A 16999-nucleotide genomic window follows, 5' to 3' on the forward strand; every position below is an offset into this window, starting at 1 on the left:
GGAAAGCCTCTTTTTTCCTGTACCCAAATCTGACTTTAAAGCCACAAATCTAGAAAGGATAAAAGCAAAGTTGCTATAGTTGAAGGTGGGAGAAATGGAGTGGTGAGAATCCTACCTATTCAGCCTTCCCTAAGTTCCCTAAGGTGCTTTTGTGGGGCCCATGGTCCCAGTCTAACAATATCATGGCACAGTGGGAACTGGGGCTCAGATGAGGGTTTTGCCCAACCTGAGGACACACAACTAACTCAAGGCAGAGCCGGATAAGAACCCGGATCTGCTGATGCCTAGATTCAGTATGCACTCCTCTGTAGATGTATATGCCTGGAAAAAAGGCCATTTTTCTGACTATCCTAGGCAATACTCATGCAAGCTCACACAGCAGGGTCAATCTCAAGGAATTATAAAGTTGGTGGCCCTTGATAGACCGACCTGGAAATAACTCTTCTGCCGGTTTCAGAAACCAGAAATAACAACAGTTTGGTGCCCAAGTATCATCCTAATTTCTGGATGGACGGGAGATGGAGATGCTGTGCTCAACTGGAGAAGCTTGCTGTGGGCTGTGCCCAGTATGATCCCACCAAGAATGGTAAGTGACTATGAATTCCCTTTCTTCTTCGTACAGTGACTGGCCTCTCTACTAGTAGGAAGGAAAGGCTCTTTGCTTCCCATCACCAGGGGTGTCCAGGATTGAATGCAAAAGTCCACAATTTCAAAATTTTCAGAAGGCAATCATCCGCCTCTACCACCAGTCTGTTGATGTTTTTTTGTTTGTTTGTTTGTTTTTTGTGGTACGCGGACCTCTCACTGTTGTGGCCTCTCCCGCCACGGAGCACAGGCTCCAGACGCGCAGGCTCAGCGACCATGGCTCACGGGCCCAGCCGCTCCGTGGCATGTGGGATCCTCCTGGACCGGGGCACGAACCCGTGTCCCCTGCATCGGCAGGCGGACTCCCAACCACTGCACCACCAGGGAAGCCCTGTTGATGTTTTTTCATCTCAAGGCCGATATCTTTTTAACTCCTTGCTACTCAAAGTGTGGTTCTTAGACCAGCGGCATCAACATCACCTGGAAGCTAGTTAGAAATGAAAATACTAGGCCCCCTCCTAGGTTTACTGGATAAGAATTTGTATTTTAACAAGATAAGATCCCCAGGAGATCTGTGTGCACAGTAAAGTTTGAATAGCACCACTATACCTTCAAGTTAGGAAATTTGATTGCCACAGTCTACTCAAATCTGAAGTTGTAGAGACAGCCCTAGAGATACATAGTATTATCTATTACAGTGGCATCATATCACACGTGTTCAATCACACAAGTTGAATTCTATACACTTGGAGGGGGAAGAAAGTAAAACCGAAACAACCGCTCATTTTACAGTGTGGCTTCTCCCCACCTCTACTTACTTGCCCTTGACCTCCACAGTCTCAGAGAAAAGGAGGCCACAGCCTAACTGCACAGCAAAAACAAAAGATATTGGGTTTTGGCCTTTGAGGTCAAAGACCCAGGTCCTAGAGATCGGAGTGCACCTCGATTTTATCTTATGTGATGACTTTGGGACCTGAACCCCCAGTGAAGGGCAACTCCACTCTGATGCACTTTTACGTACATTACACTCTCATTCCTCATAACCATCTGGGGTAGATGGTATGATGTTAAAGAAAGAGGAGGCTTGAGGACTTCAACATGCTCAAGGTCATACAGCGAGGAGGTGCTCTGCAAAGCCATTGTTGACTAGGAATGACGGATCATGTGGACTGTTTGCTTCCATAGCCCTCTCCTCTCAACCTCTCTTACCGTACTTAACTTTTCTCATCAATCAGTTTCTTTTTTGCACTAAAACCTAATACCTCAGATTGACAGCCCAAGGCGGATGTGCTAAATGTAAAACGTGGCTGGGTTTTCTGCGGCTTCCTGAGTTGCAGCCCCTCTTAGTGCCACTTTTTTTTTTTTTTTTTTTGCGGTACGCGGGCCTCTCACTGTTGTGGCCCCTACCGTTGCGGAGCACAGGCTCCGGACGCGCAGGCTCAGCGGCCATGGCTCATGGGCCCAGCCACTCCGCGGCATGTGGGATCTTCCCGGACCGGGGCACGAACCTGCGTCCCCCGCATCGGCAGGCGGACCCTCAACCACTGCACCACCAGGGAAGCCCCCTAGTGTCACTTTTAAAACAACTACTTCTCACCCTCTACCTTGGGAGAGAAAGTTCAAGGTTACCACTCCCTTGGCCCAGAAGAATATCTACCTAGTTTTAGAGGTCAGTGATCCCCTGCATTAGCCCTGTGGACCATCCTCATGAAGGTTAGTATCTCACGAAAAAGAAGTGGAAGGTTTTATATAAGTGGAATCAACCACAAGAACAGGATGGTGTGGGCTTGCCTCAGTGACTGAAAGCTCTTTCCGAGGCCAGAGTGGTCTCCAAATTCCTGCCAGCACCTTGCTGTAGGTCCTTGGATGGGTCACTTTGCCATAAAGGACCCTAATATCCTCATCTCTAAAATGGAAGGGGAAGTTTTAGGGGTCCTAAGATGAAATATTCTCTAAGCCCATTTCCAATTCTGAAATTCTTTGAAACTATGTTTCTGTTTTGCAATTTCCACCATGCATGTAGCGGCTGTTCCTATCCAAGGCAGACAGTATTTCCTCCCCACATGAAGCCAGGGTCTAACCACTGCACCCTGCTGCTGCTCCTGCTTTTGAGTTGCAGTCTACCACCATCTCCTCATCTGAGCCTGTCCTCACTTCCCCTTCTTCTGACTTGGTTTAAATAACGTCATGCACCATAGTTTTGACAGAATCGAGAGCAGACTTTCGAAGAAGCACACTGCACTGGGCACGTAGCACATGATCATCTACTCTGAGTGAAGGCTTGTAGAATCCAGTGTTGGGCACATGTACCAAGCAGGGTCTAAGAGCACAGGGCTTCAGGATGAGAAACACCTGGTGTGAGTCCCAGCCCCCTCACGTCCTTGCTCTGTGACTTCGTATATGTTACTTAACCTTTCTGAGTCTCTGTGCCTGTCTCCTCATCTGTAAAATGGGGATTATGAGAATAAGTAGCTACTTTGTGGGGGTGCTGGGAGACTCAGTGTGGGTGGGGAAAACTCTTAGCACAGCTGCAGGCACTTAGTGAGCTTGCAATAAATGGTAATTGTGTCTCCGAGCCTTTCTCATTTGTGGACAGAAGAATCTGAAGCCGAGATAGTATGTGTGTGTCTGTCTGGGAAGTAGCAGAGGTGGTTGAGTTTTAAACAGACTCTGCTATACCCAACGCACAGCAGCACTTAACGTCTGCAACCAGAACTGGCCCCGATCGCACCACATATGAACTTCACCCAGAGAGGGAGGAAGAAAGGCAAGAGCAAGGCCAGAGGAAGAAGAAAGAGAGACCAGGCACAGAATGCTCAGGGCTGGAATGGGCTCAAGTCCACACAGCTTGTGTGTGGTGGAGCTGGGGTTAGGACACCTGGCTCCTGGCTCCAAGCTGAGTGCCGAATAGGAACCATATTTCCTATTATGTATGTCTCCTTCTCTGTTAACTGCACACCCAATACCCAATCCTGCCCTTGCTTAAGGAGTTAGCACAAGGGTTGGGCTCCAGTGTCAATGTGTGAATCCCTTCTTACTACATCCCTGACACAGGCTGCCCACCTCCAAGTCAACCCCCTGCAGAGATGAGGCGCTTGCCGCCTGTAGATGCAGCCCACTCCCTGTTTACCTCTAATTGTTAAAGAAGTCCTTGAACTGAGCAGAAGCCTGGGCACTGCCTCCCATATCACACATCCTCCCAGACACACAGACACACAACTCAGGTCCGTTGATTCCAGGCTTGACCTTTTTTAGTGCCTCAAAGGACAAATGCTGAGAGACACAGATGGAGAGATGAAAGGGAAGAGAGAGGGAAAGGGAGAGAAAGAAGAGAAGAGAAAGGAGGAAAGAAGAAAAAGACACAGAGAGAAGGAGCTATGGAGACACAGAGATAAACAGAGCGGGGTGTTGGGGTGTTGTCTGGGGGAGTCAGCAAGAACAAATACTCGGAGTCCTTAAGATAAGTAACTGAAAGTGGATTCCAGCCCTCTCAACGAGCAGCGCGATGACCTCTCACCTCACCCACCCCCTGCTCAAGCCCACAGGGGCATCAGGAAACCAGTGAGTCACTGTCCCCCTGAGTCACCAATTCCAAGTCTTGGTTTAACAGGTGGAGGAGCCTTCGTGGAAGGCTCCATGCCCACTGGGAAGGACACACACTGAGAACCGACGTCAGCCCCTTTGGGCGAGGCTTTTCCTGGGGATACAGGAAGAGGGGCCCAGATATTGGCTTCTGGAAGTCTCTGGTGTCTCCTGGAAAACAAGATTGGGAACGAGCAGGCTGAAAGAGAAAAAACCCAGGCCCTGTGTCTCATCCTCCCCTCCTGCTGTTCTCTTTGGGGCCCCTTTTCTCTGAAAAGCCCCCTGCCGCTCACCTTTAGTTGGGCACATTCGGTTTCATGCTCATTTTCTTTTTCTGTTTTTCTCGTTTCAGCTTCAAAGAAGCCTCTTCCTCCTACTCCTGAAGACAACAGGGTGAGTGAGAGCACGAGGTCCGGGCGCGGTGGGCTGGCGGCGCCACGGGCTACAGCTCTGGTGTTTCCCATCTGCCCAGGTTTCTCAAATGCTAGGCAGATGCAGCAGATTTGTGGTGATGCAGCTGAACTCAACACCATGGGTTTCTCGGGCCTGAATTGTCTCGTGGGTGTGTCCAGGTAAAAGCCACCAGATCTTCACCCCACTGCCTTCACTCGGCAAACACTTATTGGTAACAAAGTGTGCAGCCAGGCACCTGACTAGGTTGGGGCATAATAACAGCTCACAGCTATATAAAATGTGTATTTACCCCACCCTTTGACATACAATCATTTTGGAAGCATACATCTGAGAATACCTTTTATTCTTCAAAGCACATCCACACTTTTACCAGCTATTTCGAAACTCACTATCTTCTCTAGCCACTTCAGGGGGTTATAGTTTTATTCGCGTGTGAAAGCTTGGGAAAGCAAGTCCCATGAGAGGTTCTCCCAAAGCCATTCAGTAACTTAGTAGTCAGGCTAGTAGGATGCAGTTTCTGGTGTGGTGGTCTTGAACTCACGTGGTGGTTCTCAAAGTGTGGTCCAGGGACCAGCAGCATCCCCATCACCTGGGAGCTTGTTAGAAATGCAAATTCTCAGGCCCCACCCCAGACTTACTACATGCAAAATTCTAGGGGAGGAGCCCAGTAATCTGCATTTTAATAAACTTCCAGGTGATCCTGAGGCACACTGGAGTTTGAGACACATCGGTCTAATGTACTGACTTACAAGACTTAGGTGATATCAAGTCAACTCTCGGGAAGCTATTTAGTTAAGAAGACAAAAAAAAAAAAAAAAAAGGAGAAAAATCAACCTAAGCCCTCACTTTATGGTAACATCAGCACCGATATCCACATCTGAGTAATTGCCCTTTATTCTAGAACCTACTGATTCAGCTTCCTCATGCTTCTTCCTGAAGAATGAGCTCCGCTTTTTCCCTCCAGCCAGTATGGTGACATTTCAAAGACTGGCAGCTTCCCCATAAGGGAAGTTCTACGTCGCTCAAAAGCGGGCTGGCTTTCAGATTTGTCGTCAGCCCCCTTCCTCACAACAGGAAAGAAGTGGACTGAAATTGTAGCAGAAAATGAGCTCTCCCCCTTTTTATTTCATTCATCTTCTAAAGAATATTTCACGATCACCCTGGAAAACATGGTTTGGAATCCCCCTGCCCTGGCTTGTCGGGGGTTCCCCCCACAGTCCCACCTAAACCCGCACTTCTGCACCTTAGACTGGTTTGCTCCTGTCTGGTTTGCACTATCAGTGAAGGTGGAAGTCAGAAAACAGGGCCTATCCATCTCCCCTTGGACGCCACCACTTGGCTTCTCAGATTTCTTGGAGGAGAAGCCTCTATACTGCTCTAGCACTCCAACCACAGGGCTTTTGGAATCACAGCTGTAGCTTCAACCATACGTCTAAATCCACAGTAACATTTCTTTTATCTTGGATTACTTGAATTCACTTCTCCCTTCACCTTCATCTTCTGTCTTCTAATGAGTGATGGCATCTGGAGTTGGCATCTGGAGAAGCTATACTTTTATTGATCTTTTCTAAAATAAATTTATTTATTTATTTTTGGCTGCGTTGGGTCTTCGCTGCTACGTGCAGGCTTTCTCTAGTTGCGGCGAGCGGGAGCTGCTCTTCGTTGTGGCGCGCAGGCTTCTCATTGCGGTGGCTTCTCTTGTTGCAGAGCACGGACTCTAGGCACGTGGGCTCAGTAGCTGTGGCGCACAGGCTTAGTTGCTCCGTGGCATGTGGGATCTTCCCGGAACAGGGATCGAACCCATGTCCCCTGCATTGGCAGGAGGATTCTTAACCACTATGCCACCAAGGAAGTCCCCATATATGTTTTTATATACAAATATTGGGGCATGACTATACTGGACAACGTAATAAAATAAAATGCACCTGTATTTGAATCCTGTTGGATTTGGCAGCTCAAATGCAACTGATACAGGAATGTAGTATCAGTGACTCAAAACTAGTATTACCATCTGTGATACGATTTTCCAAAATGGCAAACAACTCTTGGTCAAGTTCTGAACTAAACAAAGTGTAATATTCTCTCAATGTAAAGGGTGGTTGTACTCCTAGGAAACCAAGTACTTCATAGGGTTGAAGTAGGATCTAGGCTCAGAGTGTCATTGTACATTATTGTTGTAAGCAGGCTGCTCACCACGTGAATGTCTAACAGGACATTGAAAAGTTGTACAGGATGTGGGATGCTGCAGAGAGTTTTGCGTCCTTCACCCTCTCCCATTCAATGCTAGTAGCACACCTCAACCTTTGTGACCTTTGAAACACTGCCATAGATGTCCAAAATGCCCCCTATGGAAAGGTTCCACATGGTTTGAGAACCCTGCTCTGATCTTTCTCTTGATAATAATTAATCAGTTGGGCCTATAATGAGATGAATACCATATCATATCCTTTCTTTATCTTCAGGTGCCCTTGAACAACTCCTTCCTCCTCTGGCTCTTAGGGTGAAAGCCTCAGGCCCAACAACTCTTATCTGTAGTTCCAAATATATCACCTCACAAGCTCCACAGATAATCTTGACTTCAAATTCCAATCTGGGCTCAGCTGGGATGACACACTGTATCAGTATGACAATTTTTTTTTTTAATCTCCAGGATGTTTATGCCACCGATTGCTTCAATGTACTCAGAGAACTTATGATTTCCCATCACCGAATCTCATTCTAGCCAGTAATCTCAATCTCTTCCCATGTTTGCTGTCTCACAAAGTCTGCCAACCTGTAGCAGGTGTGCCCACCCTGAACCCTTGTGATTGTTTACAGTCTCCTCTTCACATCTCAATATCTCTTCCTAAGAAACACACTGAAAAGTAGAGACATAGGCAAGGCAGCCCACAAGAGGAACAAGGGGTCCCACATGCTATAGTAGAGAAAGCATAAGGCTAATTCAATTGCTAAACTTGGCCACATCCATTTCTCCATCTGGGCCTCAGTTTCCCTATTCTAAACAAAAGAATGGATCAAATGATCTCTCAGAGGCACTCCAGCTCCAATAGTCTATGATTCTATGGATCAGGACAAGCCCACAAATAAAATCAGAAAAGCATATGGACTGAACGATTTAGTGTTGACTTCATCCCCTTTGCAAACAATGTGATGCTTCTAGCAGAGAGGCTGTGAATTGTGACATGGTTCAAGGAAAGAGACAAGCAGACTTTTGTGAAAAGCACAGCCACTGGGAATTCACTGGGGTCAGAATTTACCACATAGAATGGGAGAGGCAATGAACTCCAGGTATTGAATGTCTTTGTGTCCTATTCAGCACCATAAGCCTAACTCATAAAGAAAGCCAACTAGGCAGGCAAATGGCCACAGCAAATACCCCCAATGGTCTGTAGGAACCGGTGTCTGTCTGGCCTGGCATAGGTCCAAGAGCAAGCTACAGCTCGGGAACTTGCTGACCTCGTTCCACAGTTTACCTCCTTTCTGCATCTTTGCTTGATTTTATTGTGTCCCTCCTCCAGCAGTTACTTCGAGAACCTGAAGAAACCTTGGTCATTGCCTTGTATGACTACCAAACGAATGACCCACAGGAGCTCACGCTACAACGCAATGAGGAGTACTACCTGCTGGACAGTTCCGAGATTCACTGGTGGAGAGTTCAGGACAGGAATGGGTAAGGTACCTTCGTGCTTGCTGTCCCAGTTTTTGAGGTGAGGTGGGAACAAAGAAAATACTGGAACGATTGTCTGACCTCTCTCAGCAGGACCACGGCGCTGAGTTAGGAGAGGAGAGCAGAGGCAGGAGGAGGAAGGAAGAAATAGTTGAAGAGGGTCTTTCCCCTTCTCAGAAGTGGCTGGGAGGCAGTCACTTGCTATACTGGCTCCCTGCACCCCATCAAGCAGTCCCAGCCTCCAAACTCATCTAAAAATCTCCTGGGTTCTTCCACTGACATCCACAGTTTGGGAGAAGGGCAACTTGTTCCACAAAGCACCATTGTTCTTGAGTGTTTAAGTAAGATTGAAGGTACATCCCATTATGAGGGTCTTATTTTTGGTGGAAAGAAAAGGTGCGTACAGATGGTGCAGATTGGTGGTTACATTAAGAAGCATCAGGAAAAAAATACTAAAGATTTAGTTAAACCAACAGCCTTTGAACTAGCCATCCGAACGGTTCGTGGAGAAAATAAAGTTGTGCAAATACAGTTTGCCCACTATAAGACTTCCAAATGAAAAAGATCGTATGACCCCTCCTCTGATCTGAAATATAGGAAAATTACTGTTATTGACTTTCAGAATGCTCTGGGATGTATATGACTTAGATACTAGTGCTTAGTTTAAAGTTATCAGATTCACACTGCTTTATAAGGCTTTATTTTTTTCCTTTAAATATCAGAGGTATTTACCTATGCCCTGGAATAGTCTCCAGAATCATCTCCAGAAGATGATTTCAGTGATTGCCTAAATCCAACATAAAAGTGCGCCATAATTTAGCAAATTCCCTTCTTGGATGCTTAGGTTGTTTCTAATATTTTGCAAATATTAACAATACTGCAATTAACATTTTTCTATATTAATATTAAGGGTTTAAACATTTTCAAAGTGTGAGGTTATTATTAGTTTCAAAATATTTTAAAAAGAGAAAGAAAACACTCCATCATTGCAACATCTGGATAGCCTATGTCAATGCTTTATAAAAAAAAAAAACTAACAGTAGCAAGAAGTATACATAAAAATAAGCCACCCTCCATTTGCCCGCACATCAATCCTAAAAGTATTCATTATTAAGTTACTTGTTCATCCTAAGCAAAAAAGTTATACGTATAGAAATGCATCCTTTTTTCATTCGCACTAAGGTGGTCCATTCTGGTCTTCACCTTGCTTTTAACCTCTAATGATATATCTTAGAGATACTTTCATAACAGCACATACAAATCTACCTTATTCTTTAAATAATTGCATAGTTTTAGAATGTATCCTTGCATTATAAATATTTAGACAATATTTTATAGTGGGACATTTAGTTTCCAGTTTGCTCAGTGAAGATCTTGTATTGCTCGTGTTCGTGTATCTTGGTAATCTTTTGAAATTTATATATTTTTGAAAAAAATTTTTCGGAAAAAATATTTTTTTCTTCGGGAAAAAAATATATATCTCACATTTCTAACTATGGAACTGGTGAGTCAGACTATGTGAAGTCTTAATTTTGAAAGATAAATCCCTCAAAACCTTTGCCAAATTCCCACCAACAGGGTATTCGAGTGCCAACACTGGGTATCATTAAACTTAACCAAAAAAAAAAGGACCAATCGTTGAGTAAAAACAAAGAGGTACACAAATATCTTTAGGGTTAAGGCTTTACTTTTCATATATATCAAAACTTACATTTTCAAGGCACCATCTCTTTAAGTAGCCGTATCAACTCCACTGCAGGGGAAGTGAGGGAGAGGTATAAAACAAGATTAGATCAAGAACTGTGATCTTGGAGGCAGTGTCTCTTGCTAGCTGAGAACAGACGCCAAAGCCCCTCATCTGGAACCTCTCTCTCTAGTTGACTGGGGGAAACAAACAAGACTAGTCACCTTACCTTCTCTTTGCCTGTTATGGAGAGGCCCACAGCAGAAACAGGTTCAAGACTGCCTGGCTCTACAAACACCAGAGGAACTTACTCACAAATTCATCCCTTCAATCAACTGACATTTCTTTTTTTATTTTTTTGCGGTATGTGGGCCTCTCACTGCTGTGGCCTCTCCCATTGTGGAGCACAGGCTCCGGACGCACAGGCCCAGCGGCCTTGGCTCACAGGCCCAGCCGCTCCGCGGCCTGTGGGATCTTCCCGGACCGGGGCATGAACCCGCATCCCCTGCATCGGCAGGCGGACTCAACCACTGCGCCACCAGGGAAGCCCCGACTGACATTTCTTTAGCACAACTAATGTGCCAGGAAATTTCTTCTCCTAGGTCTCACTTCCCCAAATGACAGTTTACCCTTTGTTCATTGGCCTGTGGAAAGGCTCAACTCTGCACTTCAAAGGCCATCGAAGAGGACACCCCAGAGGCCAGTCGGGCATATGGGAATTTCCCCAGTTTGCTTTGTAATAGCCTGGTGAAGCAGGAAGTACACAAGATGGGGAAAAAGGAGACTTGGACTTGAGTATCAGCTGCTTTTGTTGTACAGGACTTTGGAAAAGTCACTGAACTTCTGTGAATCCATTTCCTTATCTGTAAAATGCAGATGATAATATCAGCTTTCCATCTCAGAGTGTTGAGAAAATCAGTGAGATGAAGAAAGTGAAAGGGCTTTGTAAATTCTAGACCAATAAACCGGTGAAGAGAATTATCATCATTTTGTAGATAACCCAGCTTTGGCTGACATATTAAAACACAGTCATTCTACATGAAAGTGAAAACAGTATTTGACCTACTAATATAATTGTAAACACATGGTGTGGCAAAAACAGACGTAATTAAAAGGATTGCCAAAAGAAAGACATAAAAGAAATAGCAAACTTGAGAATAAGTTGACTCCCATCAGTTGGCACTGACTGCCTTGAGCACTGGGTTAAGAATGATTCTGAGGCTGGGTGTTCAGTTCTCCAAAGAAAGCATGCCATAATTGACTAGCAAGGTCAGGTCAGCCATGGGTACAAGATATGAGATATCCCGTATTTGACATCACCATTCTTGATTTCTTCACTCCTCAGAACAATTATGTGAAATAGATTACACATTCCCCATTAAACATAAATCACTAGGGACTTCCCCGGCGGTTCAGTGGTTAAGACTTCGCCTTCCAATGCAGGGGGTGCGGCTTCGATCCCTGGTCAGGGAGCTAAGATCCCACGTGCCTAGTGGCCGAAAAACCAAAACATAAAACAGAAGCAATATTGTAACAAATTCAATAAAGACTTTAAAAATGGTCCACATCAAAAAAAATCTTAAAAAAAAAAAAACGAAAAAACATAAGTCACTAGATTACAAAATGGCCTTGTACAAAAATTAAAACAGGTGATAGAGTAAACAGCAAGAAGTTATGAGACATCTTTTTATAGATTGCAGGGTCTGGAGGGATTTTACATGTGATGTAGTTTAGGTCCTTCATTTTACAGGTACAGTGTCAGAGGCCTAGAGAGTGAAGGAGACACTGTTCTCACTTTGCAGTATTAAATGCGATAGTGTTTTGAAAAGTACAAAGCTACACACAGGTGTAAGGTATTTTGATGTTCTTATTATTCTCTTAATCCATATATCTTTGTTTATACACAATTTATTCCTGTTCAAAAGAAACCCCCAACCCCAAATCCAGCATGATTTTATCCTTTTTTCTCATGTTTTACCATTTATGTTGGAAGGAGCTCATTTAACAAAAAATATTAGGGAGGTCTTGAATTAAAAGCTCACAAGTTCGACTGGCAGTATCTTTTGGGACCTGTGGTTGGAAAGTAATTCTTTATGTTTTATTTATTTTGGTTTCCCGACTGTAAAACAACACTAGCACTAAAGCGGAAAAAATACTGATTATTACACACACACACACAAATGTTTCCTAATAAAAAATAGAGACTGAACATTAATCTTTTTTCTAGAGGAAATTTCCAGAGGAAATTTCCAGAGGAAATTTCACAATGAAGAGATTAGCAAGCAGAGCTATTAAAGTAACCACTTCTTATTTATTATGATTCATATTTTAGTGGTAAAATCTACATAGCCTTTAACAGATAGCAGGTTGTTATTTTTAGCAATTCTTTGATTTGAAAATTTTAAAATGTCTTATCCCAAATGCTAAATAACATGAGACTTCATCTTTAAATGACTTTTGGTTGATTAAACCTATGAAATGGAGATGTGAAATTAGTTCTACATTAATCTAAACACTAATTTCCCTTTTAACAGGCATGAAGGATACGTACCAAGCAGTTATCTGGTGGAAAAGTCTCCAAATAACCTGGAAACCTACGAGTAAGATATTTTATTTGTTTTCCAAAAATATGGTGCTAAGGAGTCCTCTTACATTAGGAGTGAATTATTGGTTGATTATTAAAATACCAGGCATTTTCTCTTCTTGACCTGCTTTCTTCTCCCCCCATACTCTGATCCCTAAGTAAACAGTTGAGGGTCACTTCACTTTATTTATTTTCTTTTTTATTAGAAAGGTATTTTTATTTATTTATTTATTTAATTTATTTGTTCTGGCTGCGTTGGGTCTTCGTTGCTGCACATAGGCTTTCTGTAGCTGTGGTGAGCGGGGGCTACTCTTCGTTGCAGTGTGCGGGCTTCACACTGCGGTGGCTTCTCTTGCTGTGGAGCATGGGCTCTAGGCATGCGGGCTTCAGTAGTTGTGGTGGGCAGGCTCAGTAGTTGTGGCTCGCAGGCTCTAGAGCACAGGCTCAGTAGTTGTTGCACATGGGCTTAGTTGCTCCGCGGCATGTGGGATCTACCCCTGCCAGGGATCGAACCTGTGTCCTCTACATTGGCAGGAGGATTCTTAACCACTGCACCACCTGGGAAGCCCAAGGGTCACTTTATTTTATTTATTTATTTTTGGCTGCATCGGGTCTTAGTTGCGGCATGCAGGATCTTACGTTGCAGTGTGCAGGCTTCTCTCTAGTTGTGGCGTGCAGGTGTTTTTTCTCTCTCTAGTTGTGGCGCACAGGCTCCAGGGCACATGGGCTCTGTAGTTGTGGTGCACGGGTTCCAGAGTGCTTGGGCTCTGTAGTTTGTGGCCCGCAGGCTCTCTAGTTGAGGCGCGTGAGCCCAGTAGTTGTGGTGCATGGGCTTAGTTGCCCCTGCAGCATGTGGGATCTTAGTTCCCTGACCAGGGATCGAACCCGCATCCCCTGCATTGTAAGGTGGATTCTTTACCACTGGACCACCAGGGAAATCCCGAGGGTCACTTTAAATAGAAGGGGGAGGGTATGTGTTCTCATCTCCCCTTTAATCTAAGGGATGATTTTCAGATGCCTGCACATAACTGTGGTCAAAGGAAAAGTTTCTTCTGGGAATCCCAGGAATATTTATCTTACTTGAGAAGGAAAAAACACTATGAACACTGGATCAAATACAAACTGACTTAAAACATGGTTTAATGCAATACTTCCAATACCAAGATAGCAGACAAAAATATAGGTATTAAATATCTGCTTAGCTTGTGTTGTTTATTTCAAGATGGCATTTAAAAGAAGAGTTCACACGGATATAATTTTTATTTTTATTTTTATTTTTCTGCAGTACGCGGGCGTCTCACTGTTGCGGCCTCTCCCGCTGCGGAGCACAGGCTCCGGACGCGCAGGCCCAGCGGCCATGGCTCACGGGCCCAGCCGCTCCGTGGCATGTGGGATCTTCCCGGACCGGGGCACGAACCCGTGTCCCCTGCATCGGCAGGCAGACTCCCAACCACTGCGCCACCAGGGAAGCCCAGTTTTTTTTTTTTTTTTTTAATTTATTTTTGGCTGTGCTGGGTCTTCGTTGCTGTTCAGGCTTTCTCTAGTTGCGGCGAGCGGGGGCCACTCCTCGTTGCAGTGCGCAGTCTTCTCACTGCAGTGGCTTTTCCTATTGTGGAGCACAGGCTCTAGGTGCACGGGCTTCAGTAGTCGTGTCTCACGGGCTCTAGAGTGCAGGCTCAGTAGTTGTGGCGCATGGGCTTAGTTGCTCCGCGGCATGTGGGATCTTCCCGGCCCAGGGCTTGCATCTGTGTCCCCTGCATTGGCAGGCGGATTCTTAATCACTGTGCCACCAGGAAAGCCCCACATGGATACAATTTTAATGGAATTACTTAATGTTTAATAAAATTCAAGTGTAGAGTACAGTGTACTCACCATGTACATGTATTTCCTAGCTCAGCTGCTGGAAGGCCCAGAAACAATAGTACTACAGTAGCAATGTGTACACTCAGATCTTGGTTTTTAAATAACACTTCCCACTAAAAAGAACTAGGACTTCTTCTTAGAGAAATGGCTTGGGGATTCAGAGTCGGGGCAGGGAAAGAACAACGATGAAACTGGAACATTTTGATGCATCAAAAAGTAAAGAAGTACCCCCCAATATTTTTTTGTTAAATAATGTGAACATATTGAATGATCACAGAAGTCAGCTTAAAAATGCTCCTTCTGACTAAATCTGGGATAATTTGAGTATCAAAATAAATAAGGACAGTAAGGGACTACAATCCACTGAGTAAAATTTAAAAATCAATAATAAATAAATAGCTTGATAGATAAGTAAGTAAATAAATAAATGGACAAGAAGAGAGAAAAGCTCTTTCTTGCAGCAAAATGCCAACTAATGAATGTAGAAGGAATGATAAAGTTTAAAAATCACCATTTTGTAACTCAAAGTACCAACTGATTCAGGCAAAAATCATCAATGAGTGTCACAAATAGGTGGTGAAAGGTTTGATATTTACATAGTTTCAAAGTATCTTCTCACAAATCACTTACTAATAACAAAGAGGAAATATCTGGTAGATCCCATCTTAGCTAAATGATCCAAGTTCACATCAATAATGGGGCAAGCAGACACCGTGCATCTCCTGATGTGATACACTGAGAAGGACACAACATCACTTCTGTGATAGTCCTGCCCAAACATGCATAACCTGAATTATTCATGAGGAAATAATAGACAAATCCAAACTGAGGATAGTCTACAGAATAATTGCCCTGTGCTCTACAAAAATGTTAAGATCATGAAAGACATGAAAGGCTGAGAAATTGGTCCACGTTAAAAAACTGAAGAGATGGGGTAACTAAATGCACCAGTAATCCTGGATCAATCTTGAATCATAAAAAAGCAAACCAAAAAAAGTTACAAAATATATTATTGAGACAACTGATGAAATTTGAATAAGGTCTAAAATTAGGTAATAGTATTGTATCAATGTTAAATTTCATGATTTTGGTAATTGTACTATGGTTATACAAGTGTATATTCTACTTATTAGAAAGAAGTACTTAGGGGTAAAATTCTATTCTCAAATGGCTCAAAAAATCTATTTATCTATATCTATCTATCTCTCTAACTATCTATCTGGACAGAATGGTAAAGCAAATGTGTAAATTATCAACAATTGGTTCATCTATATGTGGGAGTTCTTTTACAGTATTTTACAACTTTTCTGTAAGTTCAAAATCATTTAAGGATAAAATTTTAAGTACTTATCAAGCTTAAGATACCAGCGTTGAAGAATGATAGCTAATGAAACCTTCTATTAACTCATTTGTGTTCTTATTAGTTCAAATGTGGTCAAGTTATTTGTTGCTGAAATTCTAATAGATTCTATAGTGAAGAACTATCATTTTCTGAAGAGTCTCTCAACCTGAGATTCATTTTGATCAAGTAGGTAAGAGAAGCCCCTCCCTCAGCTAACAGAAGTCATCACTTCCAAGAATACTCAAACTGTAATGAAATATATGAGATATGCTTTAAAAATAAAATTCTTTTATTATTTTACAGTCAACACCTTTAGAAAAAATTAGGTATTTATTTCAAATGATCAGTAGGCTGGGAAGTTTTCTTTTTGTTTTGGTTTTTTACTTTTAATCAGAATTTCTTCATTTATGATAGAAGGGGCACATTCAAACTTCCAACAGAGTATAAGGCCATAGGGAATGATGGAGCTTGGGGCAAAAAAAAGGTATATTCCCCCTCTTGAAGATATTTTAATTCACTTTTAAAATGAAACACTACAGCATACAAACAAAACAGTCTGTGAACTCTATTTATTCTGCACTCTGTCAGTTTGCATTTCAGATATGGAATCGTAGCTAGAGAATTAAATGACTCATAAACAAGCAGCCAGATAGTTAGTTATTATATCTGGATATAACAAAAAAAAAACGGCCCAATATGATTACTTTTTTCCTAGAACTTAACATTGTCTAGATATCTGCATAAGAACTCAAAATTGTACCCCGGGAACATGATCATGGGTTGGTAAGTTGATTGGCTTCAGGTCTCCTGCCGTGGTTTGGGGACATGACTTGGGGCAAGTTTCTTCACCAGGTTGGATCTCAGATCCCTTTGCCTTTAAACTGAAGGGTCAGGTAAGATGAAGGAAAGCAAATCGTGGCACTCTTGCTGACATTTCCTCCCTGTGCCTGAACTCAGGGCAGACATCACTCTTAGAGAGTGACATTCTTACTCCCTGAGCTCAGACTGGCCTCTATCTTTGCAACACACAGCTCCAGGAAGCCAGTACTGACAGATCAGAGCTGACACATAAGATGAAGCATGTTTGCCAGGCTTCAACTAAATAAGTTCTAAGAGCCCACTGAGTTGGAAAGTACCATCCAGTTGCATGTGTTCAAAAGTTCAGATGAAGTGAAGTAAGTCAGACAGAGAAAGAAATATCGTATGATATCACTCTTATGGGGAATCTAAAAAAATGGCACAAATGACCTTATTTACAGGACAGAAATTGAGTCACAG

General features: G+C 43.3%; 1 protein-coding gene across 3 annotated transcripts in view; it reads left to right on the forward strand.

The window, feature by feature from the left end:
* ITK (IL2 inducible T cell kinase) overlaps window positions 1-16999 on the forward strand; it is a gene marked incomplete at both ends in the record, with an annotated part of 70210 nt that overhangs the window by 23346 nt on the left and 29865 nt on the right. For 2 of the 3 annotated variants that reach the window (XM_082651668.1, XM_082651669.1), the window contains 4 exons: window positions 458-586; window positions 4520-4560; window positions 8100-8251; window positions 12467-12532. In XM_082651668.1, the coding sequence (XP_082507794.1) occupies window positions 458-586; window positions 4520-4560; window positions 8100-8251; window positions 12467-12532 (388 nt within the window). Of the gene's footprint in view, window positions 1-457; window positions 587-4519; window positions 4589-8099; window positions 8252-12466; window positions 12533-16999 lie in introns of all 3 variants that reach the window. The other variant, XM_082651667.1, reaches the window with a different exon arrangement.

This window comes from Grampus griseus (genome assembly GCF_964374135.1).
Source record: "Grampus griseus genome assembly, chromosome: 3".
Classification (NCBI taxonomy): domain Eukaryota; kingdom Metazoa; phylum Chordata; class Mammalia; order Artiodactyla; family Delphinidae; genus Grampus; species Grampus griseus.